The sequence below is a fragment of the Paramisgurnus dabryanus genome, chromosome 6 (assembly GCF_030506205.2).
Source record: "Paramisgurnus dabryanus chromosome 6, PD_genome_1.1, whole genome shotgun sequence".
NCBI lineage: Eukaryota > Metazoa > Chordata > Actinopteri > Cypriniformes > Cobitidae > Paramisgurnus > Paramisgurnus dabryanus.
In genome coordinates this window covers 34,149,447-34,177,120 of record NC_133342.1, presented here as the reverse complement: position 1 = coordinate 34,177,120, position 27,674 = coordinate 34,149,447, and the positions used below count along the sequence as shown (strand labels likewise).

The 27,674-nt window shown below is 38.7% G+C and overlaps 1 protein-coding gene across 3 annotated transcripts; it reads right to left on the bottom strand.

Annotated features, from left to right (window-relative positions):
• Nucleotides 1–1,827: 1,827 nt before the first annotated feature.
• On the bottom strand, nt 1,828–27,329 carry nrd1a (nardilysin a (N-arginine dibasic convertase)). 3 transcript variants are annotated; one of them, XM_065276998.1, is made up of 31 exons: nt 27,266–27,329; nt 26,410–26,643; nt 24,759–25,029; nt 24,038–24,119; nt 23,790–23,943; nt 20,674–20,747; nt 16,810–16,905; nt 16,533–16,655; nt 16,388–16,445; nt 16,232–16,305; nt 16,066–16,135; nt 15,810–15,887; nt 15,612–15,732; nt 15,285–15,343; nt 15,149–15,203; nt 14,714–14,818; nt 11,367–11,490; nt 11,055–11,141; nt 10,130–10,249; nt 9,966–10,017; nt 9,649–9,799; nt 9,430–9,557; nt 9,152–9,314; nt 6,155–6,186; nt 5,930–6,068; nt 5,735–5,782; nt 5,263–5,315; nt 5,089–5,172; nt 4,591–4,798; nt 4,394–4,483; nt 1,828–2,622 (listed from the first exon to the last, which is right to left on the bottom strand). In XM_065276998.1, exons 2-31 carry the CDS (start codon nt 26,583–26,585, stop codon nt 2,401–2,403), a joined length of 3,297 nt encoding a protein of 1,098 aa, XP_065133070.1. In that variant the 5' UTR covers nt 26,586–26,643; nt 27,266–27,329; the 3' UTR covers nt 1,828–2,400. The 3 variants fall into 3 exon arrangements, with proteins under 3 accessions (XP_065133070.1, XP_065133068.1, XP_065133069.1); XM_065276996.1 differs by having other exon boundaries at nt 26,410–26,646; nt 27,266–27,315; XM_065276997.2 differs by lacking the exon at nt 27,266–27,329 and having other exon boundaries at nt 26,410–26,739.
• Between the last annotated feature and the right edge of the window lie 345 nt (nt 27,330–27,674).

Here is a 27,674-nt window from a genome sequence, read left to right as displayed (position 1 = left end):
AATGCCGTTGTTGGATAGTGCAGATTAAGGGGCCATATTATCCCATATTATAGACATCACATGGGGAGCCAAATTTTAATTACTTATTTTTTCACATGCTTGCCAAAACTAAGTTACTGGGTTAATCTTTTTCACATTTTCTAGGTTGATAGAAATACTGGGGACCAATTATTGCACTTAAACATGAAAAAAGTAAGATTTTCATGATATGTCCCCTTTAAAACTGCATATTAAACTCTAAATATAAAATTGAATACAAAAAAGTTGTATTATACAAATAATGGGAGAATAGTGAGGTTGGCACACTTAAACGAAGCATATGCATACATTCTAAAAAGGAAATGCTGGATTATTTTCAACCCAGGATTGGGTCAAAAAGGGACTGACCCAACCCGCAGGGTTAAATTAACCCAGGAAATATTTATATTCGACCTAACAATGGGTTAAAACAAACCAGAGCTTCCTGAACTCATCTGTGTCAATGTCTTAATGTAGTGAAAATGCATTGGTGCCAACCTACCACGTTTGTTATCTGACATAAGCCTAATTAAATGTTACACATGACATGGGCATGCCACCCCTCCTATCCAGACTGCCATTACAAAGACAGAATGATTATATTAAAATGCTATCTTAACAAGCATGAGACTTTTTTGTTTTTTATAATTTTCCAGTTGACTAAAATCTTTAATGAGAATCAGTAAAATAATCTTTTGTTGATTATTCAAATTGGAGTTTATGGAGCATTTCTCATATCAAAGATAATTAAGAACAAAATAAGGCTTTATACAAAACAGTAATTCATAATTGGTGATTCCTACAAAATGAAATTAATTACCAATGTTGCTGTTATTAAATGAATTGAATTAGTGGGACTGAATCTAGCATTACATTATATGCACTGATATCTCACTTTGGAAAGGCCAGACATAATTAACCTGTCTAACTGAAGCACTTGTTTCATTCCCCGCGCTATGTGCCTATGAGGCATATCTCACGCTGTTCTAGTATTAAACACGATCCATCACAAAGAGCATTCAGGAAAGCCGAGTGTACTCCCCATAGACAAGGTAACCGACTTCAATATCCATCTACATCTACCTTATTTACCCATCTATATCTAAGGTACAGAACACCTCCTCCCAACAGCTTGTCATTAAGACACCCTGCAGGAAGTGAAATGAACTGACACAGCATGACGCTGATCTACATAGACTGTTAAACTCGAATGAACCGTGACACAAGGCAGGCTGTGCTTTTTCAAGAGGAGGTTACTTTTGAACAGTGCCGGTTTCGGCAGACTGATGGACCTCTATGGAGCGCTTCAGGCTAGCAATATAAGAGAAGTAGTGCTGAGAGGAGAAGAGCTATTTTGGAGCACAGAGATCAACTCCCTTGCTGTGCTGCTATGTGCTACCCGCCTGGACAAGTAGAGACAAAGCGAACTCCATGTGCTTCCCAAGGTAACCTTTGGAGAGCAGAGGGCATACCACATGGTAAGAGAAGTAGAAGTGATTTGTGATATCATCCGAAAATGATTCAACACAGTGTGATATGAAATTACGAGCACAGTACACAGTAATGCCAGGGGTGAGTTTAACAAAAGGAAATATGAAAATTATTAAATGTATGGTGCAGTCCGATTCCCGGCTTGAGGACCTTTGGCGTCCTGTACTGTACCTCTCCCCACCGTATACTTTCCTGGCTTCTACATGCAAAAAAAAGGTCCAAAAACTCTACAAAAATATAAAAGATTAAATGCATCAAACCCAACTGCAATTCTACAGTCATTTAATAAATAGATATTTGCACTCTTAGATCAAGCAGTGATATTAACCATCTTTCTATTAAATGAAAATTGTTGCTAATGTAGAAGAGACACATTATTATTTTCATCATGCACAGATTGGCACACCATCAGACATCTTTATTTACAGACATCATCAGCAGGCCACATAAAAGCACTCACACTGCATCTCATTCAAACACATTCATACATTTCAGCACACCGTCATTATAGTTACGAATTTATTAGTACAAATTAAACACTGCAGATCTCCAGTATTGATAAAATACACACAATTAAGAGTAGCTTTTTAAGTCATGTAAAGGTCGTCTAAAGGTCCATTACAGATGGGAAATAACAAGACCTCTTCTTAAACTGTATCTTTTGGACTGAGCCCAATTTATGCCCACACACACGTGCACACACATCATTCACATTATCATCATCCCATCAGCAGGGCTCAGGTTACAGTATAAACGTGCACACGGCCAGAGCTCGAGGGGATCAGGAAATGCTCCTCCCACTCATCCTTGCTGAAGTGTGACAGAGAAAACAGGAGATGGAGAAAGGTAGGGCGCGTGTGCCGACCGGCAGAGCGAATATGTGCCTGGCGTTTATTTGACGATCTTGTGGTAAGGGAAGAGGTTGAGGGTGGAAGTGAATGCCCGGATGTCTGTGATGGTAGTGGCTGAGGCCAGTAAAAGAGAAGCTGGAAGGAACGTGAGTTTGGACACCTCCCCATACAATGACATCTTACTGCACTCCTCATCCTCTCCTTCAGCAGATGGATGTTCCTCACTGGGAGGGTCATTTTCTTCAACTCCAAAACCAACAACCTGAGGAGACACAAATCGTTAGCATATTAGTCATTTACACCATAACAAATGGGACATTCCACTTTTTTTGAAAATATTACACACTGCCCGAAAATACTCCCCTGCTATTGAAAGTAACCAAGGGGACTATTTTCGCGCAATGGGTAATATCACTACGCCTGCTGCAGCCATGGTACAGCAGCAAAATCTCAACTTTTAATTTTCCGTTGGCCTTAGTACACGATGTAACTACAAAAGAGTCAAGTTTTAAATACTGTAGGAAAAATATCGAAACTCTTTGGTTATTTTTTAGCGCAATGCTAATGGTCTAATCAGATTCAATGGATTGTGCTAAGCTATGCTAAAAGTGCAAGCACCAGACCCGGAGATCAGCTGAATGGATTCCAAAACGGTAAGAATAAAATGTTTAACTTTATGGGAGCTGGAAAATCTGCATATTTAAAAAAAAAATTGAATGTCCCTTTAAAGGCAAATGTTGACTTTGAAATCACCTTAACAAACAAGCCCCTAGCCCAGGGTTCCCCAAATCTTACCCTGGAGGGCTGGAGCACTACAGAGTTTAGGTCCAACCCTAATCAAACTTACCCACCTGTGATTTTCTAGTGATCATGAAGACCTTGATTAGCTTGCTCAGGTGTGTTTGATCAGGGTTGGAGCTAAACTCTGTAGTACTCCAGCCCTCCAGGGTAAGATTTGGGGAACCCTGCCCTAGCCCAATAGAATCTGGACCTTCATTTGATAGACAAGCCCCACACATACGCAACCCAGGCAATGACATCGGTTAGTAGACACACCCCTTACTGCTGATTGGCTACTAGTGTGTTTCGGTAGTCCGACTCCCATTTCCAAAATGTTTTTTTCAAAAATCATGCACCCTGCCTTTAAGAGCCCACAAAACATACTGTACAGTAAACAAAGCAATATGGGTTTTTCCTGGCTGAAAATTTGGCAGAGGTGGTGGCATCCAAAAAACAAAGACAAGCAACATATTTTAACAATTTTAACTAAAAAATGACAAATAATTAACTTTTTATTTTATAATACATTCAATTAATAAAAATTACAGTGTTATGTATGTATGTGACATTTGTATTCAAAATGTGTGTACATAACCGAACTGAAGTGTTTAGATGTGCATCGTGGACATGACAGGTCACTCTGCTAAAAAAAAAAAACCTAGAAGGGGAAATGCGCGGTGCAGAAAATCACAGAGGCACGAGCGTTTGCTGACTAGTGTTGCCAGATCTTGCACAAATAAAAAACGACCAAGAAAAATCCAATAAATCCAAATGCTTTACCCCAAAGATCCAAATATTTGGACCGGCACCTTAACACTTTAATAACACCAAAAACTTGATCGCTTCATGAGCCAAAAGCCATAAATGGTTAAACGCCAAAAAGGTATGAGAGTACTAAAAAAGACGAGGACCTGGCAACACTGCAAGACAGCGCACTGTGGAGCAGCCTCACAAATGCATGCAATACACAACGCCAAGACGGAGGTCTATTGTATAACATAACGCTGTTAAATTATTTTGGTCAAAGCTGTGAGTGATAAGCACGCGAGACGGCAGACCATTGCTATGGTTTTCTATCTGTCAATCATCACATTTTCGGGAGTGAGTTTTGTTTAGTACAGACATGAAACAAACATTTAGGGAATTCACTCCCGCATTTAAATGCGGTTGTCACTTTTGAATGTTTGCAGTGTGTACAATGTCTAGGTAATTACATATATATATATGAATCTCAAGTGAGTAAAAGCACTTACGTGCACGCTGAGCTTCCGGTTTCCTTCACCTCTGTGTTCCATGAACCAGTTAACAAGTTCAGCTTTGGTCATGAGCTTCAGTGCATCAATCTGTTGTACAGCACAAAATAAAGACGTCTCTGCATTTTCCCACAATTCATCATTATCGCATTACAAACCTGTCTTCAACACTGTTCAAGCGTGACATCAGTCCTTACCTCACGGCAGAGTCTGTCAAAGACGTATTGCTGCGTGACCACCTCTGTCCAGTTCCTGTCCACCTCCTCGCCGAGATGAGTGTCTTCACAGCCTTTCAGTTTGACAAGAGCGGTCACCTGTGTCTTAAAAGCCTCATCACTCAAGCTGTTCATCTTCTCTCCAAAGCTGACCAGGAACTCCTCGATCTTTGTCTCCACCAGCTCGGTGCTAAAAGGCAGAGAGATAAAACAAGGAGAGAAAATAAATACAATTTTATTTGTCCCGCCCCATAATAACAGTTTCAAGAGGAAATCTTCACATCAAATCATTTAGCATGCAATAAAAACGTTCACTTCAGAAATAATGAGATCCAAGTAAAAGCAACACTACAGTTTAGCTGAGAGAGATGAGGTGATGAAGGTTAATTATGATTTTGAAGTCAAGAGACTACAGCTGCAAACTTCACAGCACAAATCATTTTGATGCGGCGGTGAACTGCAAACAACATGAGAGCTCACTTGAACTTCGTGGCCTGAGTCTCCACCGTGACCGAAAATCCAAGGATGCCTGATGTGTTTCTACAGGTGGGGTACACGTGATATCTGCGAAAACAGATGGAGGGGCACTAATTAAAACCAGCTAGCGCAACAAGATAAGGTCTTAACACTGTGCCACCCATGTCGAAGACTCACCCGAGCGTCTCTTTGGTTCTGAGGAAGTCGAAGCACGGTTCCTCCATGTGCATCTGCAACAAGGCAGTCACAGTGATAAAAACACACAAGATGATGTCAGTGCAAAGCACCGTAACAAAGCAAACATGCTGCAGCTCAGATGTGTTTTTAAAGCAGGTCACGTTTTACAGCGACGGCCAGCTCAACTTTTCAATGAGTTTTAAAGTTACTGCTGAAAAAGAACTGGAGAGCATCCAGAGTCGGCCTTTGGTGTAAAGTGGTCGAGCCGAGCTTACGGTCCTGTAGGTGTGTGTGTGCACTCGGCACCCTGGAGTGCAATAACTGAGAACATCATCTGATACTGGCAAGATTGACTTCATTGCTTTAAAAACCCCTGAGGCGGCTGTTCTTATATATTCTGCCCTCATATAGTTACAGGGATGTCAATCATGACACAATGTTAACTCGGGCATTAAAATTGATTCATACTCACCACCAGCAGCTCCATCAGAGTGTGTTCACGCAAGTTCTTGGGCCCAGACTGCCAATGGACAGAAACGCATGACATAAGATGAATGATGATAATAAAAAATAACCACGCATGATTATTATAAGAGCGTCACATATAAAAAGGCATGTGCTTGTTTTCATCAGTTAAATCAGTACAATGCGCTGTGTATGGTATTACCTGGTAATACACTGTGACCTCAGAGTTGGCATCTCCCTTGTTGAGAGATTTGACTTTGCAGAGATGATGTTTCTGAGGAAGCTCCACCACTCTGAAGAGAACAGGGACCTCTACTGACAACTTTTTATATTGCAATTTGCTGAAAGGGAATGGAGAAAATATTAAGATGACATATTTAAGGATATGTTATTGGCATACAAAAAGCAAACCAATACAAGTGCTTACTCTGTGACATAGCGAAGGAACTCCATGGATTCCTGCAGGTGATGAAACATAAAAAAAATGTGACAATGATAATCTGTGGCATTTTGTCAAGAGAAATTTATTTTAACATTCCTAAATCAGAAAAATTGCATTGACAGTACCGCCTTTGCGTGTTGTTCTCATAGCTTAATAGCTAGAGCATTGTGACTGCAATACAAAGGTTATAAGGTTCGTTCCACAGAAATGGACTGTAATTCACTTTTGATAAAACCATTAATGTAAATGGTGCACAAATGTAAATGAAGTCTAAGATTATCCTAATGATAGTTTTTGTGTGATTTCTTGCACTTAGGAGAGAGAGCATTATCTGCCATTGTCCGCAGTTTTAAGGATTATTTAACTAAAAATCTGATAATTTACTTACCCACATGTCATCCAAGATGTTTTTGTCTTTCTTTGTTCAATCAAAATAAAATTACGTTTTTTGAGGGTTTCGTGGATTTTTCTCCATATAGACATAAGGGTGTTATATAGCAAAACGATTGTCATTTTCGCCCAATGGAAAAAAAAATATGTAAAAAATATGTACTTTTTAACCACAACTTCACGTCTTGAATTAGGCCTTGTGATGTGCCAGCAGGACATTACGTATTAAGTAATCACGTCAAAAGGTCACGCATGACGTATATGAAACTACAGCTCCAGTGTTTCCAAGTGTGGAGAAAAAGAACGTTCTGATGTTGTTGTGTAGAATGATACAAATTAATGTCTTTGTGTCTGTTTATTGTTTAAAATGGTCCACAAGTGTGCGTTTCGCATGTGTAACCATGTGGCCATCACAATGCTAGTGTAATTTCTTTTGCAAAAATGACGATTGTTTTGCTAGATAAGAGCTCGGTTGGGATTGTTTAGAGCGCTTTGAAACTGCATTGAAACTGTAAACTGTTGCGGTCCACTATATGGAAAAAATCCTGGAATGTTTTCCTCAAAAAACTTTATTTCATCTCGACTGAACAAAAAAAGACATCAACATCTTGGATGATATCAGAGTAAATTATCTGGACTTTTAATCCTTGGCTATGCTTCTACAGAATACTGTCAGAGACGAAAACCCAAAGTAAGCTAAAAAGTTATCATGTGAAAATGCTAAATTGAAGTGAAAGAATGAAAATGCAACATTTGCGAATTCTTTTGCACTAATACCACGCGCCTACATTTTAAATAACGAACTTGAGCGTTAAATGTGAATCATCCCTAATGAACTTGTGCTCAGACTGAACTTTATTTCTTTTTATTAATATGATTTAATAAATTATAATACAATACAATATGATAATATTAATATAATCCTGACGACAGTATAGACCATTTTGATGTAAATAACACTAACACTTCCTGTTTCAGTTTGTAACTTTCTTTATTTCACATATATCTTAAAGATGTTCAACTTTTTGATTCAGTTCTATGTGATCTGTTGGTTGTATTTTACCCAACGTTTATGTAGTGGTAAAAAACTGAAACACAAAGTGCTTCTACCAGTGTTGTTTACATCTTGCAAAATGGTCTATAAGGCAAGGAATTTTGCTCGAAATACATGTAAACATATTTTAGCTAAAGTGGAGGTCTGACATTAATCTGATGGTTTTTAGTGCCTATAAAATATGGAATCGGGTGCTGTGTATAATCGTTAATGCCCAAAACGTGTAGGTATTGTTCATATCAAACTTTTTCTACGGTTAAAAGGTTATTTAAATAATTGTGGCTTGAAACCGAGGGGCAACCTTCCGATCTCTCTGATAAAGCCAATACGAAGAGATTCAAACTGCAATTCATTGACTGGCCACTAGAGGCTGGCTACAAAAGGGAGTCAATTCCCATAGAGCCCCATGTTAAAATGCCCATCTTTGGAGCAGAAAAATAATATGTTTACAGCCTGGTACAAAAAGTTCTTTGGTCGGTATCGCTAATTTTGCTCTTCATTACAACTGTGAGGGGAGTGAATTTTTTTGTTTTGAAACTCATCCGTTTAAATTATATTAAAGGGGCCATGGCACAAGACTTTTTTAAGATGTCTAATAAATCTTTGGTGTCCCTAGAGCACATATGTGAAGTTTTAGCTCAAAATACCATATATATAATTTATAATAACATGTTAAAATTGCCACTTTGTAGGTGTGTGCAAAAATGTGCCGTTATGGGTGTGTCCTTTAAAATGCAAATTAGTGGATGAAGTGCAAACACTGATCACAATGATGGTGGTTTGTTGAAATCAAACTCAATTGTGCTGTCAATTATTTCATCATAAGGAGAGGCAAATTTCAATGACCAAATTTTTCATGTGCTTGCAGGGAATGGTTTACCAAAACTAAGTTACTGGGTTGATCTTTTTCACATTTTCTGGGTTGATAGAAGCACTGGGGACACAATAATAGCACTTAAACATGGAAAAAGTCTGATTTTCATGCCATGGCCCCTTTAAGGGCGTGACCACTTGAGTGACGGCTGAACAGCCACTGCTGTCACTAGAGTCGAGCTAGGTGGGCGTGGTTTCAGCAACCAGCCACCTCAGCTTCACCCACGTCCTACCTCTTTAACCATTTTCGGATATCAGCGAGTGATGTGTCGCCAAGACGGCAATGGCAAGCACCACCTACCATTGGCTTGAAAACCGATATTCAGAAACCTATGGGTGACGTCACGGACACTATGTCCATCTTTTTTTACAGTCTATGCTTGAAACAGATGGAACATTGACCGGCTTGTGCTGCCTCTCTATGGAGAGCCCAATGTAAACTGCCACTTTCTTGCCCGCCAACCCCCCGGTAGGTCAATAGACTTCAATAGACTTTCATGGTAGGTCTAGGTCTGTCAACAGCTATTTTTTCCAGAGGTACAAGTTTAAATGATTGTGGCAATTAACAAAATGCCCGGGATATTGTGCTTAACACTATGTTCCTTTAAAAACAAATACAGGATGTGTGCATCAACTAATGTGCGAAACCCCAGGGTGAAACTCACAACACTCGTAAAGTTTCCTTGCACCAGCCCTTCAGCATACAGCTCAGACTTAAAGCTGCCCACAAACTCCATCAGCTCATCCACACTGAGACCGTCTACCACAGCTTGATACTTCTGAATGGTCGACCAGCGCGAGTCCTCCAGAATCAGAAGCCTCACGTCCCTGGATAAAAACCAGAACAATAACCCCCGCAAAAAAATAATGAGGTTAGAACAGTGATATGAGAGGATAGTTTAGTTATGAGGAACATGCAGTTTTAATAAACGTAAGGACGCACTTTCCAAGCTTCTCAGGCTTAATAAGGATGTTGAAGTAAGTTTTCTTCAGCTGCTCTGCAAACATGCTGAACACGTTGGAGGCGGCGGAGAAATCGGCAAGATAATCCACGATCAGGTTGAACAGCAACTGTGCAAAGAGAAAATTTCTTTCTCTTTAAAAAACAACAACCTGGAAGCAATTCTTTATATAACCCAACACTGTGTGTTACTATACTTACTGGAAGTTTATGGTTGAAGCCCTTGACCTTGATAACCAGGCCATGCTCCCCAGCCATTAATTTATATTCTAGCTGAGCAACGTCTGCCTCGTAAGCCGGTTCTGCCAGGTTATGGATCAGGATATTCACAAAGAGGTCAAAAAGCACCAGGCTAAGTGGAGGTGTAGATAGAAAGCGAGGTAGATGGATGAGCCAGAATAGAAACCAGAAATGAAATGATTTCTGAGCAAACACACTAATGGCTAGATGGGTGCAGCATTTACAAGATCGGATCTTTCAACTTGTGACTTGTGATTTGGCATGTGACCTTAACTTACTTTTTAGGAGACTTCTGAACCACGGGTGATATGAGGTGGAAGCGCACATATGCTGGAGAAAGGGAGAGAAACTTAATGTGAGGTGGGTAAATGAGCACTGCCGGGCATTTAAAAGATATGTGCACTCTCCAGTACATCTTCAACACAATACTTTCACAAAGCACCTTTGGGGATTTTGAACTTGTTGTCCTTCTTGTACCACAGGCAGCCTCTGTCATTGTTCACTATTCTGACAGGGTACTCATTGTCTGGACAGTCTGGTGTTTTGAGGGCAAAATCAGTAGCTGAAGATGAAAGGAGAAAACATGTTGCAAATAATTCATAAACATCAATAAATAAAAATAAAAAGACATCCCTGCTGCTCACTACAAAAGCAAAACATTAAAGGTTTCTGAAATCTTTCAATTATTTGAACCTTATTATAAGCTAAAATATTTTAGTACTCCCTGAAATGCTAAAATATAGCAAAAATTTGCTTTGTATTTCCATACATGATTACTTATTGTACATTTTTTATTTTATTCAGCATAGGGATACTTAACGATTAATCGCGATTAATCGATAGCAGAATAAAAGTTTTTGTTTACATCATATATATCTGTGAACTGTATATAATAACTTTGTATAAATAAATGCACACACATGCATGTATATATTTAAGAAATGTTTACATGTGTATATACATTTGTATATTTATTTATAATTTATATTATATATAAATATAAATACCTAATTTTTTTCTTATAATTATACATGCATGTGTGCATATTTATATATATACATAATTATTATACACAGTTCACAGATATATATTATGTAAACAAAAACTTTTATTATGCTATCGATTAATCGCGATTAATCGTTAAGCATCCCTAATTCAGCATTTCCATTATAATGATTCCTCCCAAACCCATTCGTGTATCTCAACTGGTTAGCAGAGGTGCCATGGGAAATACAGTGCATTCAAGTTCAATTTTATCAGCATGTGTAAGTTGTTTTGCATAAAAGTATCTGCCAAATGCATAAAAGTAAAGACCTCTAGGGTTTGTGAATCCCGTTTGAGGAAACGCTGCATTCAGAGATACCCACCGATGAATTTGTTCTCAGCGGGAAGGTGAAGGCTTGGGTTTAAATCAAAGTCTCCAGCCCAGAGCTCATTCCAGGGCTGCTGTATGTCTGTAGGGCAAACAAAGATTTGCTTCAAACAACTGTTTGTCTGTTCGCATCCTGTACACAATCATCATCTGCAGGCTGAACAAATCCTGGCATTACATACAGATTCAGCCATCCGAATACATATGCGAGTCAGTGGTGACTATTAAAACAATACAGCTTTTTCACTTGTTTTTTGATCCTGATGATTGCTATACACGCAAAACGGAAATAAAATGATCCACAAACCCTCCAGACTGTATTGCGTCCCGAACCACTTTTCCTTGAGTGGGCACTGGCCTTCATGCTCGGGGGACAAAAGGAGCAAATTGGCTTTCTCTGGTGTGAGGAGGTTCAGTGCAGCAGAAATCACCTAAGAGAAAACATAAAGACCTACAGTCATACACAATGGCGCATGTAAGTAATATTAGTAGAAGTCACTTTGGATGAAAGCATGTGTCAAATACACAATTCAAATGTTCAAAGGAAGAGTTCCTGTTTTTATTTAGCTGTGAACGCTGCATGTGAAAACAGCACAAAAAAGCCAAAGTCTTTTTTTAAGGAAGTCACATCACAGTGCTGCCATATTTGCAACGCCTCCGCATGAGCAAAGTCCCTCCCTTAGAGGATATAATTCTGTAATGGTTGACAAATGGCTCTTTTTTAATGGAAGGCTGGAGTAAAGTGGCTAACTGACCGTTGCAATATACCCCATTCATCTCAATACCAGTGACACATCTTGGTAATATTAAAGGGGGGTTTAAAGCTATTTCATGCATTTTGACTTATTAACGCAGTTAAAGACTTAGATTCCTCATACTAAACATAGGCAAAGTGTCAACAAAGCAGTTGGACGTATGACACGTGAAAAATTCATATGTAATGTAACAATCTTACTTTATTTCTTTTATGGGCAATTTAAGTGCAGTAAGTACAGTGGAAGTCCTTATATGGGCTTCTTAGCCAGAATAGCACACACACACCAACCAAGAGCTGACACAAAATCACTGTAATGCATTTAGCATTATGAAAAGAATGGATATAGTTAAAGCTGGGCGATAAAACAATATCGCTATGTATCATCGATACACCTTTTTGCCGTTCCTAGATCTTAAAAAGCTTATTATATGCCCTGATAAAAGAGTGTGTCGTGAGTGATAAGCAAACAGCCAATAACAAGTTTTGCTGTGGGGTTCGGTTGCGCCATCGCCATGTGACAGGAAAAGCACGAAAACATGTAAAAAGCTGCTGTGGAAGGAAATGTTAGCTCGTCCGTGTGGTAGTAACTCAACCGTTGTGTAACAATGTTGTGTGTAAGCTGTGCAAAAAAAAAAACATTCTGACAAAAAGCGGAAACACAAGCTGACGACCAACTTATTTAACCACCTAGGGCCAGGTATACTTCTTTTCTGCATCTGGCGCGCGCACGCGTCATTGCAGCTTTCAAAGTATACTCACTGCGGATATGCTTGGATTGCAGTGTTCGACATGGCACTGTTGTACGCATACCGTACTCACACTGTCCGCACGTCTCAAATTTCGGGCCACGCACGGATGACAGCAAATCCTCCAAATGAAGAAAATGACGTCATGCGGACGGCACGTACGCGAACGTCCCTAGTATTCCCCTCTCGAATAAACTGCATTTAGCTCTATCGCCCTGCCCTAGATATGTTTGTGTATTCGAAGTAGCAGTGGAGTTGTGTGTGTTTGTTTAACACTGGATTCTGTTGAAACAGAGTGGTCCCTGATAAATAAATCTGATAAAACTACAGACTCTTTTTTTAGATATCAAGGATGTAATACTACTATTTTGCGATATAGATGATATAACGATGCGATAACGTATGCCGCATTTACGTTTTCTAACGTGCACCGCAACAACACCTGAGAGCAAGAGCAGCATGTCAGCAACACGAGTATAACCAAGCTGTAAAGGTAAGCGAGCAGCTAGTGATGTGCGGCCAAAAGTAAACAAATTAATAAACCGAGCATCGCTGTGCAAATTACTTTAGTTACTAAACTGAAGTGTTAAGGAGTACTGACAGAATTTAAATCCAAAATATTTTCACATTTAGAAAAAATCTATTGTACTGACGCATGTTTACTTAAAAGGTCACGTTCGTTCTGATCCCATTTTTTAAACCCTAGTTAGTGTGTAATGTTGCTGTTAGACAATAAATAATACCTGTAAAATGATAAGTTCACTGCTAGGCGATATATTTTCTTTAACAGAATTCACCTTTCAAAGCCTACAGCAAATGGCCGGTTTGGACTACAACCCTCTACTTCCTGCTTTAATGACGTCACTAGAACAGTTTTTTGACTAAACTCCGCCCACTGGAATCCATCAGTCGCCAGCTAAGCTAACGGCAAGCTAAGCTAACGGCAAGCTAAGCTGCTGACGAATCACAACACACTAAACATACTACACAATCAGAACTCGATACGCATCTCTGAATTAGGGACTTCAGAGAACAAGGAAGACATCAGCCTGTTTTTAGGACAGTAAAAACAGCGCTAAACAGATACGTAAATTATGTAAAAAATACTGCGTTTGATGTGATATGATGAGCTTAAACCTCATCAGAGTGTGTCGCGCAGCTTACTCCTGGGTCCTAAAGTACACCCCATTTCTCACAACATACGCAGACCATGTGCCTTGATTAATGTTATTTATTTGATGTTTATGTGAACAAAAGTGCACTAGCATGTAAAATAATTTTTCAATCAAAGTTTTCAATGGTTAGCTAATGACTTGAGTTACTGGGATCTGCTGGCAGTCTATGGGAAACCAGTAGAAAATATGTGGTAGTGTCATAGTGATGTAAATTTTCTGTACAATTTCATTTCTAGTTTGTACTTTGTTTACATTTGACTCATGCTGTGTGTTCATGTCACCACTATTGCACAAGTAGTATGTCATCAATGACAGCTCATTGGATGGAAAATGCCCTTCTTTTTCCATAATTAGTTTATACCGTCATACTGTCTGTATGTATTCTTATGCGATGTTATCATTGCGACACATTTTAAGCATTGCATACGTAACTTCTCAGCAATGTCATGAGTTTTCTTCTACCTTATTGATTGTTGTGAACAACAATATGTGTTGCTTGTTACGTCAGCTGGTAGAGCAAAGAGAGGTTAAGATGGTGGGGTGCCGGCCAAAAACATAATTAATAAACATTTTGGAAGCAGACATTTACTTGGGTATAACATGACGAAAGAAACAATGCAATGTTTTGCACAGTTTGCCGTCAGTTTACAGGTAAAGCAGACAAATCGGGAACCTTTTTCGTTCAAACATGTCTGTTGTATATGTAATACAATTGTAATTGACTTTTGATGTGACAGACACTGAATTTTTTTTTGTGGGGCCATTGAACATTTTGGCAGGGTTAGTGAAAACCTGAACCACTGGCCCAAAAGGGCCAATATAAAAAATTTTTTTGCTTTGAGCCCTGAATAATTTTGAGTCTGTATTGCCCACCCCTAATAGGTACTTAAGATTAACATGAGTGTGTTATGTGTGCTTTAAATATCATTGAAGAAGCTGTAAACTGTAAATCAATGGGGATTGTGAAGGGACTGACCTCTGGTTTGAACTCAAACATAAGCTGGTCTCCCGTTAAAAAGTCCTCTTTTGGGAATAGCTGCATGTTTTCACAAATGTCCTCCACGTATTCAATTGGGTCAGTCTGTAAAAACCAACATTATTTGAGTCTATACACAAATACTCAACATCATCACTTGACTTTTACAGTCAAGAAAACTCAGTTTGTTGTTTTAAACAAAACATTACTAGACTGACAACAGTTTAAAGTGCTTCATCCAATACAATTAGATTTTATGTTTTATTGTTGCAAAGCAGCTGACAAAAACCAGTAAGAGATACAGAAATATTGGAAATATATAACAGAAAATTATTTTAAAAATACCTGAAAAACATTTGCATTATAATAAAAACAGCAAGTTGGTTTGAGATAACGGTAAAAACAACTAAGTGTCTATAGGATTGCAACACTTACCTGCTCCTGATAGTGAAATTCATTGGCCTCGATCTTTTGAATTTCCTCATATATTCTGCAGAAAAAACAGTCTAAAGTTTACTTAAAACTCTAACAAGCTACAAACTGTTTAGTACACATCAAGTTAAGGGTCTACCTTTGTTGGGGCCCAAGAGTCTGAAGCATTTTTAAGTACTGGAAGACTAGATGAGCAACCTGAATCAATAAAGCAAATCTTATTATCACAAACACATTCAGAGCTATCAAGCATAAAAGCTATTGTGTCTGTTATAATTAAAGATAGTAAGGGGTGTGTTTGTGCCTCAAAGGCTTTGTAATCCTATTTTACACAGATCCAGCAACGCTATTAGTTTCTCAGCCTTCGCCCTGTATTTCTATAATGGCATTAAGTGTGAAGGAATATCACATCTTAAGGATGCCAGCGACTATATGTTTGCTGACATGTCAGCAAATGTAAGATGACCTCGTAGAAGTTCTGGTAGCCCTCATCCGTTAAAGTGATGGAGATGCTGAAGATCGAGTAGGTGGTGTTTTGATCAAATCCAGTTTCACTGTTTCCACCGAACAAAGCTAAGGCCCAGCACCTACACAAAGAGATTCAGGTGTAAATGCTCTTTTGTGGAAGGTGAAAACAAACCAAACCACAAGGGAAGTCACTTACTTCCTCCTGAGCGTGGACAAGATACTACCAGTTCCCTCATGGCCGATCAGCCAAGCGATGTAATGAAGAGGCTTTACCCTGATAACAGATACAGAGAATTGTTTCAGAAGTAATTCTGGGCCTGGGCAAATCAATACAAGCAAGCGACGCTAAACTAAATCAATATGTAGGAACTGCAGAGCTCTCCTCTGTTATTTTACCTAAACCCTAAAGAGCATCACTGTGTTTTAGAAAATACGCTGTTCATTTTATTTACCTGTAGTGCTGCTCTTGTGGTGGAAGAGCCCAGGTGATGGTGAGCGCATGAACCTTCCTGACAGGCACAACTGAAACAAACAGAAAATGTCTTTATGGCATGTCAACACTCTTGCCTACTTTTTCATAACTGAATAACCGATAAATCAACACTTCACAGTGAATACCTCTGTAAAGCTTATTGAAGGCAGGTGTTTCAAACGGGTCCAGCTGCTTTGAAAAATCAGGCTTTGGCAAGGCACTGAAAGCATTCAATAAATAAATGTTGAAACAAATCAATTTTATTTTATAAAAAGAAGACCAACAGATTGTTTTCTTCTTACTTGTTGGGTATGTTGCTGAAGATTTCGCGAACCCATTCTTCAAGAGTGTCAAGTTTTTCTATGGAAATGGAAGCGGAGGTGACCTTAACATCGACTGAAATTAGAAATCTTACGTCTAAGTCAAGCTCTGTATACAGGCACCTACCTTTAGACTGTACCGCTAAGGTCATATAATGGGCAGAGTAGTACCTCTTCCAAAAGTCACGGAGACGCTCGTAAACATTGATGTTCTTTTCCTTAGGCTCAGTCTTTAGGGTCTGTGCATTTCCTTAAATACAATCACGAGATCGCGTAAAAAGGTTAAATAAATCTTCGACCTGTCAATAATACGTAACTGATGCTCTTAAACAAATGGAAGAGGATGGGTCAATTACTCTAAAGCAGCTTGGTAACTGGGGGAGACTGTAAAGTGTTTGACTTACCCCAGCAGAACTTGCTCATGGGATGGTCGGGCTTAGCTAGGCTGCCAAACAGCATTTCTTTACGATGAGAGTCTGAAGGCTTGGCTAGCTGATATTCTGCAATGAAAAATAAACATTATTCATTTCAATTATTTATATGGCACATTTCTACTTAGTGCCTTCCATAATACAGCACTTGTTAAAAAAAGGTAAAAACAAACAAACTTAATCTCTACCTTTTTATAGAGCACGGCTTACCACATGGCAATTGACCATTACATATAAATTACCAATATAATAAAAAGTCCAAGACAACAGAATAAAGACATCACAAGTTGTAGGCTGAAAGATGATAGATGAGCTTTAAGAAACTGGTAGACTGCTCCATAGTTTAAGAACAGCTATGGTAAAAGCACAGCAACCCCTGAATTTAAGACCTGATTTAAGAACAGTGGGGCGGCAGTGGACTAGTGGTTCATGTAGGTTGTCTACAAACTGGAGGTGGTTCAATCCCCGGCTCCACCGGACCAAGTGTCGAGGTGTCCTTGAGCAAGACACCTAACCCCAGCTGCTCCCGACGAGCTGGCTGGCGCCTTGCATGGCTGACACAGCCGTTGGTGTATCAGGGAACTACACTAACCTTTTCCACTGGTGGCACTTGCGCTACCAACTTTTTCAGTTACTGGCGCAAAATATGATTTGGTCGCACATATTTTTTTCAAGTTATATTAAGGCGCTCTGGATAATAATGAACAATAATGAAACTGTATTGCATACAGATATGCTTTTTATTTTACTTGCCATCTTTTAAACCACACGCCGCCTTGTTTTCTTAAACGTTGCAGTGTTTCCCACAGATCTGAAATGTACTTGGTGGTGGTAGCCGGTGAAAAGGGCAATTATTACCCACTGACAAATAATGGTCTACTATACATGGACGTAGAACTAATCATGTGTGACACAACACAATACTTTGATTCATTGAAAATTAATATTAATTTCACATTATATTTCATCAATCTAACCACCCCAAACTTTCTTTGCCATTAACAAAGCTGACACTGTTTGTCAAAGCACCACGAAAACACTTACTGTTTTTGCACTGATATATGAAGCAATTAGACCCCTTTTATCAAACTCAATATAATACAATACTATGTATAGTATATTAATAGACAGTGCAGGTCTATAGATTATAAATGTGACTGATGTTATGACTGATGTTATAATGGTAATAATTTCTATTAGATAGGCACTTTTACTGCTTCTGCTCTATCTTTCTATTTCTCTCTTGCCGATTTAAAAAGCTTAATCCACTCATTATTTCAGATTTAAAAGTCTACTTGCTGTCTACTTGCTTTACATTGCTTAGCTCGTTCAGTGCAATTGGCTTGACATTAGCATTGCTTTTTGCTACAAGCTCTGTCCAAACTTAATATGGATATGGTTTTAGAAAATATATGGTTTATTAATAATAAGATCATTAAAAAAATGTGAGAAAGCAAATGCAGCGCGTGGTCGTAACAAGACCCATCGCCATAGAAACCGAAGGCACGCTGAATCTGCACTCGCGCTTTAGCACGGTAGCGCTCATGGCCGTTTTCCGATCGACTCGGGTTATAAACACAACATTAATCAGACTTGGGACCCAAAGTAATTAAACTAGGACCTAACCGGACCCGACAGACCATTTAAAATATAAACCCGGAACCATACGAGTCCCGCGTCCTCAGTGAAGAAAGACCTCTGCTCAAGTTCAGAAACATGGAAGACACTGCGCTTGCGTCGCACCTAATTCATTGAGAAACAGCTGAGCACGCAAACGCACACTGATAGGGAGAGACACGACGTGCTTTCACGCAAAATGAAGCCAACGTGTTGATGGCTCAGAGCATGTTATAAAACGTATTCTTAAAATCCACATTTCTGTTTTAATAAATGCTCATAGTAAATCATAGCATATTGTCTAAAACATTAGGTAGCACATTTGCGACCCATTAAAAATTAGGGTCGCAACGGCAGTTCAAAAGGTCGCATATGCGACCATTTTGGTCGCAGTGTAGCTCCCTGTGTATGAATGTGGGAGTGAATGGGTGAATGTGAGGCTAATTGTAAAGCGCTTTGGATGGCCATAGGTCTGTGAAAAGCGCTATATAAATGCAGTCCATTTAACAGTTAAAAATTCTGGTGGGCCGGCCTAAAAGTTGTCAATGGAAGATGTTCTACCAAAATTTCAGAAATATAAACAGTCTTTTGTGGGCCGCCGTGGCCTAATGGTTGGAAGTTGGGTATGTAATCTGTGAGCTCCATGGCTGGCAGGCTGCCACTAAGGTCCCCTTCTGGTTTTACCTTCTTGAGTTATAAAAAGCATTGGGCCATCCAAATTTTTATATTGGGGCATTCAAAAATTTCACAAAGTTGTGTGTCATCAGAAAAATAATGACAAGCAACATTATATTTTGACAGAAAGTAAAAAAATAAATAAAAAAGGACCCAACACTGATCCCTGTGGAACCCCAGAGAAAGAGTAACATTCCAATTGGCCTATAAGAAACTAATTTAAGGGAGAGTGTCTTAATCCCTACTCACTGTTCTAAAAAAATTAAGTTTGATAATACAGAAGGTTTCTGTAAGATCAAGAAGTACCAGAAAAGCTTTCAATGATTTCCTTTAACGACAGCAAGTAAGAAGTAACTTTTAAAAGTTAAAATCAGACTAAAACTTCAAAGTCAAAAAACTGAATTTTGGTTTAAAAATGAGAGCAGCTGAAAAACCAAAGCATATGCCACCTAGGGTGTATAAGGAAAAAGTAAAATAAAATGAAACTATACCATTTGCTACACTGTTACTCAAAATTGATAAAATGTTTGCACCAACATCACCAAAGACTGAAGATTATCAGGGGGAATGAAATCAAGTGAGTAATTAGTAGGCCTTAAAATGCTTTATCTTCAAGACTAGAAAAAGGAAAGTGGTTCAAAGTTAGTTAAATTAGCAGAACAAAAATGAGCCTGAAGAATAATGATAAGTAGAATCAATACTAGCTCTACTCCTCTCAATCTTGCCTATGAAAATTGTAAGTTTTGACCGGCTATCGAAGTAGGACAGAGTGCTTACAGGATTAAAAATTAAGTTTATTGTGCCAAATAGGATTTTTTAGAACTATAAGAATGCTTAGCAATAACATATGAAAAATACTGTTCTTGATCATTTATCTCAAAAGAGACCTGAAGCATATCTTTTCTCCACTGTCTCTCTTCCATTTTTGTCTAGACACCCGTGCCGCTGCTATTAAGCCATGACTGATGTCTAGCTTTGGGCATTACTATTTTGAATGGTGCACATATGATTAAACCAGGAACTCATCATTTCAGCACCCATGTCAAAAGGAAATCGACTCAAAGATTTGGTATCACAGCAGAGATTTACAAAATCAAATGCCATATGGCATCAACATTGACAGAGAGCTAAGACAAGTAACATTTAAAAATAAGATGCTTATGATCAGATAAAAACATATTTGATTGAAATAAGTATCTATAAAGACCTTTTCACACAGACATTACGGAAAATACACAGAAAATGCACCTATGATTTTTCAGAGATCGTTTGATTTTTTTGTTGATTCACACTGCCAATGATTTGCAGGAATCTCACATGACATGTTTAAAGTCATGCACTTGTTAGTTTCAATTAAATTGTAAAAAATTACAAGATTTTGAGGTTCCTCATATGTCACATGGGAGGAACCATATGATAAATCTCTAAACACCCTAATATTTTATTTGTGTTCTCAAGGAGCTTGAAGAAAAACATATGTTTCTCAGAAATGTGAAAAAGATGCCTTTAGGGCTATTTTTTATCTATAACTGAAAAAACACTCACCACTGTCCACAGCCTCAACCTCTCTGTCAACGGCATCTTCAATCATAAGAGGACAGATGAAAAACTGAGCCCATCTGGAACATAAAAGACAATCACATTCTATAGAAGATATGTATATCCAGAGATTAAAGTGACAGTTTATCAAAAAATCTAAATTCGGTCATCTGATGCAAAACCTGCTAAGGCTGTCAACACATGTGAAAATTTTGCACGATCGAATAGGGACATGGCTCAATTAGTGCTTTATTGCAGCTGATTTTTTTGTCCAAAAACACTCCAGTGTGTGGTTTCATTGCAATTATTTTGCTGCTCCAAATTGCGTTGGTGCCTCCCTGAATTTAAGAAACAGAACAATTAATTTATTGAAAAGATTTATCGGCCACTGTTACATAGCTGTTACCCTCTATTAACCCCCTGGAGCCACGTAGATTATTTCTGTGAAGAATGGATGTACCTTTGTTTGGGCTTGAAAGTCTTGGACCCTGTTTTCTACCGTAATAAAGCTTGGAAGAGCCAGGACATTTACTAAGATAACTCAAATTTTGTTCGTCTGACTAAATTATGGGGTAATTTTCATTTTTCGCTGAACTATCAGTGTTTCCCATACATAGGCTCTACTTGGGCGCTGCGCCCAGGTAAATTGCGACCCGCCCAGGTAAAAAAAAAATCACTTTACGAATTTCCTTATTTTCTGAACTCGACTGGATGACCCGTGTTTTGGAGAGAGAGAGAGAGAGAGAGAGCGCGCGCGAAAGAGAGAGCGCGAGAGAGAGGTGGGGGTCGGGTGACCGTGAAGATGATGCACGCGTAATAAACTCATCATCCAGCGCGGCAAACTGGATCAACTGCAGCAGCACATACGGAGCAGCCAGGGAACACACTGCGACCAGAATGGTCGCATATGCTTATGTGCATATGTGTTTATAGCATCTAAGTTGGCTTCATTTTGCGTGCAAGCACGTTGTGTCTCTCCGGTTGAGTGTCCGTTCACGTGCTCTCTGTTTCTCAATGAATTGGGCGCGACGCGAAGCAACCTCAGTGTCACATTGTATCCTTTCATGTTTCTGAACTTGAGCAGAGTTTTACCATTAGAGGTCTTTCTTCACTGAGGACGCGGGACCCGTACGGTTCCGGGTTTATATTTTAAATGGTCAGATGGGTCCGGGTCGGTCCTAGTTCATTACTTCGGGTCCCAAGTCTGATTAATATTGTGTGTAAAACCCGAGTCGATCAGAGAACGGCCGTGAGCGCTACCGCGCTAAAGCTCGAGTGCTGTTTTAGCGTGCCTCCGGTTTCTATGGCGATAGCAACTGGCTCTTGTCACGACCACGCGCCGCTTCATTTTCTTTATCCCATTTTTTTATAATCTTACTATTAATAGACAAAATCTTTACTAAAATCTAAACAGTTTGCACAGAGATTGTATAGCAAAAAGCAGTGCTAATACTGAATGAGCAAAGCTCTAGCTGACTCAGGATATAAAAAACGCAAAGCTGTAATGTAAAGTCTGTCATCGGGACAGCAAGTAGACTTTTAAATCTGAAATAATTAGTGGATTAAGCTTTTTTTAATCGGCAAAAGAGAAATAGAAAGCAGAAGCAGTAAAAGTGCCTATCTTATAGAAGTTATTAACATTATAACATCAGTCACATTTATAATCTATAGACCTGCACTGTCTATAGGCTATAGTATACATTGTATATAATTGAGTTTGATAAAAGGGGTCATCAAATTGCTTCATATATCAGTGCAAAAACATAAAGTGTTTTCGTGGTGCTTTGACAAACAGTGTCAGCTTTGTTTATGGCAAAAAAAGTTTGGGGTGGTTAGATTAATGAACTTTAATGTGAAATTAATATGAATGTTTTATAAATCAAAGTATTGTGTTGTGTCACACATTATTAGTCCTTTGTTACATGTATAGTAGACCATTTTTTGTCGGTGGATAATAATGATTGCCGTTTTCACCAGCTACCACCACAAGTAAATTTCAGATCTGTGGGAAACACTGACTATATTTAGAAGATTTTAAATATAGTGCATAAAAACATTAATGATGCTTTTATAATACTTTGCCCTTTTAATAGCTGGCATTAACAACCACAGGTTACAAACAGAATAGAATTTGAATCGGTCCTGCTAGTGCGATATTTGATCCAGCAAAACGGTCCGTTTCGGCCCTGATACCGATCCCAAGTATCGGATCGGCGCATCCCTAATTTATAGACCTGCATGTCTCTAGTTTGGTGGTTAGTCATTGGATTTGTGTTACAAATTTCATGTCTGGTCATTTCCTGGTTTAGGCTGTTTTCTGTTACCTTATGGGTTATTTTTAAAGGGGCAATGTCACAAGACTTTTTTAAGATGTCAAATAAATCTGTGGTGTCCCCAGAGAACATATGTGAAGTTTTAGCTCATAATACCATATAGATCATTTATTATAACATGTTAAAATTGACACTTTGTAGGTGTGTGCAAAAATGTGCAGTTTTGGGTGTGTCCTTTCAAATGCAAATGAGCGGATTCAAACACTAATCACAATGATGGTGGTTTGATGCAATTCATACTCAATTATGCTGTAAATTATTCTCTCTTATTCTGATCTTTTTCACATGTTCTAGGTTGATAGAAGCACTGGGGACCCAATCAAAGCACTTAAACATGGAAAAAGTCAGATTTTCATGCCATTGCCCATTTAATAAATCTCACTGCACTGGGATCTGCTTCCCTGCATGTTCTGTTTTCTGCCTGCCTACCCTGGTGTTATAATATTGGTCTTTCACAAGTCTCTATTCAAAAGAGATGCATTGGTAATGGTGGCAGAGGATTTCACCCTCTACATTCTGCATTTAGCAACACAGAAGCAAGAAAGCCTATGGGTTTGGAAGACTGTCAAATAATCATGACAGAATATTTATGTGTGTGTGAATTATTACTTTCATACAAGCACATAAATATACGCTTAAAGCTTTTAAAGCTCTGCGTTACAAAAATATGCTGAAGTGTAGCAATGTGAATAACTACAATTGAACTCGCTGCAGCTTAACATTGAACAAATCAAAAGAACCATCAAGATGAGATCCGACGTGATGATCACATCTTAACAGCTACTTCACCTGTCAAGAGCCTCTTTGAAGCGTTTCCGCTGCACATCAAATTGGAAAATGGTTCTCTCACAATCCGTGGAAGCATTATCACTGCCGCCATGCTTTTTTAGGAAGGCATCAAAGCCATTCTCAGAGGGGTACTTCTCACTGCCCATAAACACCACTGGGACCATAAAGAATAAGATAAAGTCAAGAGATGAAAGTTTGTGAATAAGTCACTATTTCTTAATGGCAGAACACCTGCAGGTGTGACTTACTGTGCTCCAAGAAGTGTGCAAGGCCAGGGAGGTCATTAGGGTCACTGAAACTCCCCACACCAATACAAAGAGCTGCTGCAGACTGAATTAAAAAGGAAAAAAACGATTTTATGGCACTCATTTAAAAACTTCACACCCTTCTATTGCCTCTGTATCTTAACCTAAGGCGAAATCCTAAGTAAAGGTCAATGGACCCTTTCTTCACTTCCACGTTCGCAAAATCGGAAGACACCATAGTTGGGTAAACGCAATTATAGCCACTGCTGAGGTGTACGTGTTTTTGCAGTCCCTGAAAGATTTACAATTAACTTGTATGCAAATCTGTTGCCAACCTCACAGTTCCTCCTCATGCTTAAAAAAATTAGGATTGAGTGTTTTTGGTAGTTTTTTATTATGAGTTGAGTGTATTATAGCCATGATTTTCTGTTATATATCTATGACATCTGTGAGCAGTTGGACCTGGAAGTGGCGCATGACGTCAGACTTTACAACCGGATTGTGTTTACCCAGCTAAAATGACTTCTGCTATGTGAGCGCAGAAGTGTGAACAGCGTCCATAAACACAAATTAAACAGACAACATATTCACAGGTTCAAATCACCTGTTGAGATCTTCATCATCACATACATCAACATTTACACACATTTTATCCAAAGTCTTATTCACAGTCTTAGCATTGCTCTACCAACCGAGCTACAAGAACATCGACCAACAGACGCACCTGTTTTTCAGATCCCTTTCTCTTCTTCCTGTCATTGTCCTCATCAAACTCCTCAAAATCACTGTCCTGACTGTCCCCCTCCTCCTCAGACTCTTCATCAGTTCCCTCCCCCGAGTCTCCCTCTTCTTCTTCTTCTTCTTCTCCCTCTGCTCGCTGTTCCTCCTCCTCTTCCTCTGAATCCTCATCCTCTTCCTCATCTTCAGCGTTCCCATCCAATCCACTCAGATCAGAGATCAAGAGAGCCCTTAGCCCATTACTCAGCTCAATGTACCTGGGAAAGATAAAAACAAAGTGAAATTTTTGTGTTACCCGATCTGCTTTAGAATGTCTGCAGTGTTATGTTTCACCCTCAGAAATGGAAGAAGAGCTTGTTATTTACATGTGTGATCTCATATAAGTCACATCAACTTAAGTATCAACATATCATTCAAAATGTAAAATGATTCTTTGAAACATTTCACTTGTTACTAGATATAGAAAATATTGAAGTAAACTCAGGTGTCCCACTCACAGAACAGCGCCCCATTAAAGGAAAACACCATCGTTTTTCAATATTTTTCTATGTTCTTACCTCAAATTAGACGAGTTAATACATACCTATCTTTTCTCAATGTGTGCAGTTAATCTTTGTCGTGAATGTGTTAGCATTTAGCCTAGCCCCATTCATTCCTAGGGCTCCAAACAGAGATGAATTTAGAAGCCACCAAACACTTCCATGTTTTCCCTATATAAAGACTGCACAAGTAAGTATGCAATTTTGAAAAGTATGCAAAAACGTGGCAATTTTTAAGCGGATAAAAAATAAGAACTATAATGTATGGCAGAAGAGCACTCAGTTTGCAGCACTTCGACCTCGCCGCATAGTTACATCATCACTCCTGACTACTCCCCCTTTCGCTCAAACTTTCGTCAATACTACTGCGCCTGAGGTCAAAGTGCTGCAAACTAAGTGCTCTTCCGCCATACAATATAGTTCTCATTTTTTATCCGATTAAAAAAAATCGCAACGTTATATTTTGTGCCACCATACTTACACGTATAAATACTCATGTAACAGTCTTTAAATAGGGAAAAGATGGAAGTGTTTGCTGGCTTCTAAATTCATCCCTGTTTGGATCCTAAGGAATGAATGGGGCTAGGCTAAATGCTAACACATTCACGATGCGATGTAAAAAGATTAATTGCATGCATTAAAAAAAGATATTCATGTATTAATTTGTCTAAGTTGAGGTAAGAACATAGTAAAATATGAGCTTACGGTGGTGTTTTCCTTTAAACATCTTAATTTTACTAAGACCTAGTCCTGGCTTTAGCTAAGCATTGTCTGTTGAACGAGGCTTAATTATTTTAATTATTTATAAATTTTAGATTTCATTCTAAGAAGTTGCTGTGCTACACCGTTATACTACGTTGGTAAGAGTTTGATAGTAACAAAATTGACTATGACTAATTCAAACAACAGAAAATCACGGTAAGACAATTTTTACAAGAAATATCATACTGTTATGGCCTGTAGCATCTTTTGACTCGTGATAATGAGTACCAAATTATTAAAATAATAAAAAATATAACAATTAGAAAAGTCAATTATGACTTTAGACACAATGTAGCTGCAATTATATAAACACCCACTTATCAGTGTGCACTATACCTGTACTGTTTGGGATCACTTGGGGATTTAATAATTCGAGGATCTCCTTGGTTTTCATCTCCACCACTGTCTCCTGGAGATGCGTTGGGCTCTCGGGCTGCTTGTTGTGGGTCTGAACAAGCAGACTGCGCCGAGCTGCTGGCTGCAGCACACTTGAACTTGTTTGTTGTGGGCATCTTCAGTAATGATGGTACTTTAGCACTGGAGCTGAAGTGAACGGGACACTTTATGACCCTGCTACAAAACAGGGAAAATGTTCGCGTTGCCTTAAACAGAGCAATACTGACTTTGATCTAAAAGAAACGACACGTATATTAGAAATCGGTTAACCATAAATAACGGCTTCTTCCTCTTGGTAGTTAATTTAATAGAGGTCTGACGTAAATTAAATCTGTTTATTATTATTATAATTTTTTTTATTTTCCATCACTGGTGTGTGCATGAGCTGTCATTTGATAAGACGAACAACATCGCATCTTTTTGGTGCTTCACTAACGTTATTTTTTCTGGTTAAAATGATAAGCCGATCAAAATTAGAATATGAACTTGATGTCAAATATGAAATTCTTCACGTGTCTGCCCAAATTTAATCCGAGCTGCTCACAAAAACACGTTTCATGTAGCCTACCAGCATCACTGTGCTACAATGATGCTGCTAACTCACATTTGCTACAGTAGTTGCACTGACACTTCCGATCGACACATTTAAGACAGTTAATTCAAAATTATTTGACCCGCTTCCCGTGACCGATCAAATGATTCGGCCAATCTGTCTAAGAGACTACGGTTACAAGTGCGATTAAACCTTATTTATTATTATTTCACAAAGTTAGTGAAGTTTCATCAAACCCCATACCTTTTATCCTGATGCTGGGTCAACCTAACTTACAGCGCTCAGCCAGTCACCGGTTGGTTGCGTCTATGCAACAAGGTGAGTTCTGATTCGTCAGAAATTGTTGACGTAGAAACGACGCTTTCTGATTGGTCAGAGGTACCGTTAAAGAGAACATAAGCTTGACGCCTGTCAACAGTGTAGTTTCAGTAATCCGCTATGGAGCCACATGTGAAGGTTTTCCCCACTAACATAAACAGGAAATGGTTTTCGTGGTTTTAATAATTTAATTTAGTATTTGCCAAATACTGTAGTAGGCTATTAGGGTACTGTTATATTAGTAGATACTTCTAGTAAATAATCACTCACAATCCTATTCATATTAATTTGATAAAAATGCATTTAATTTCATGTCTTTACTGAACACATCATT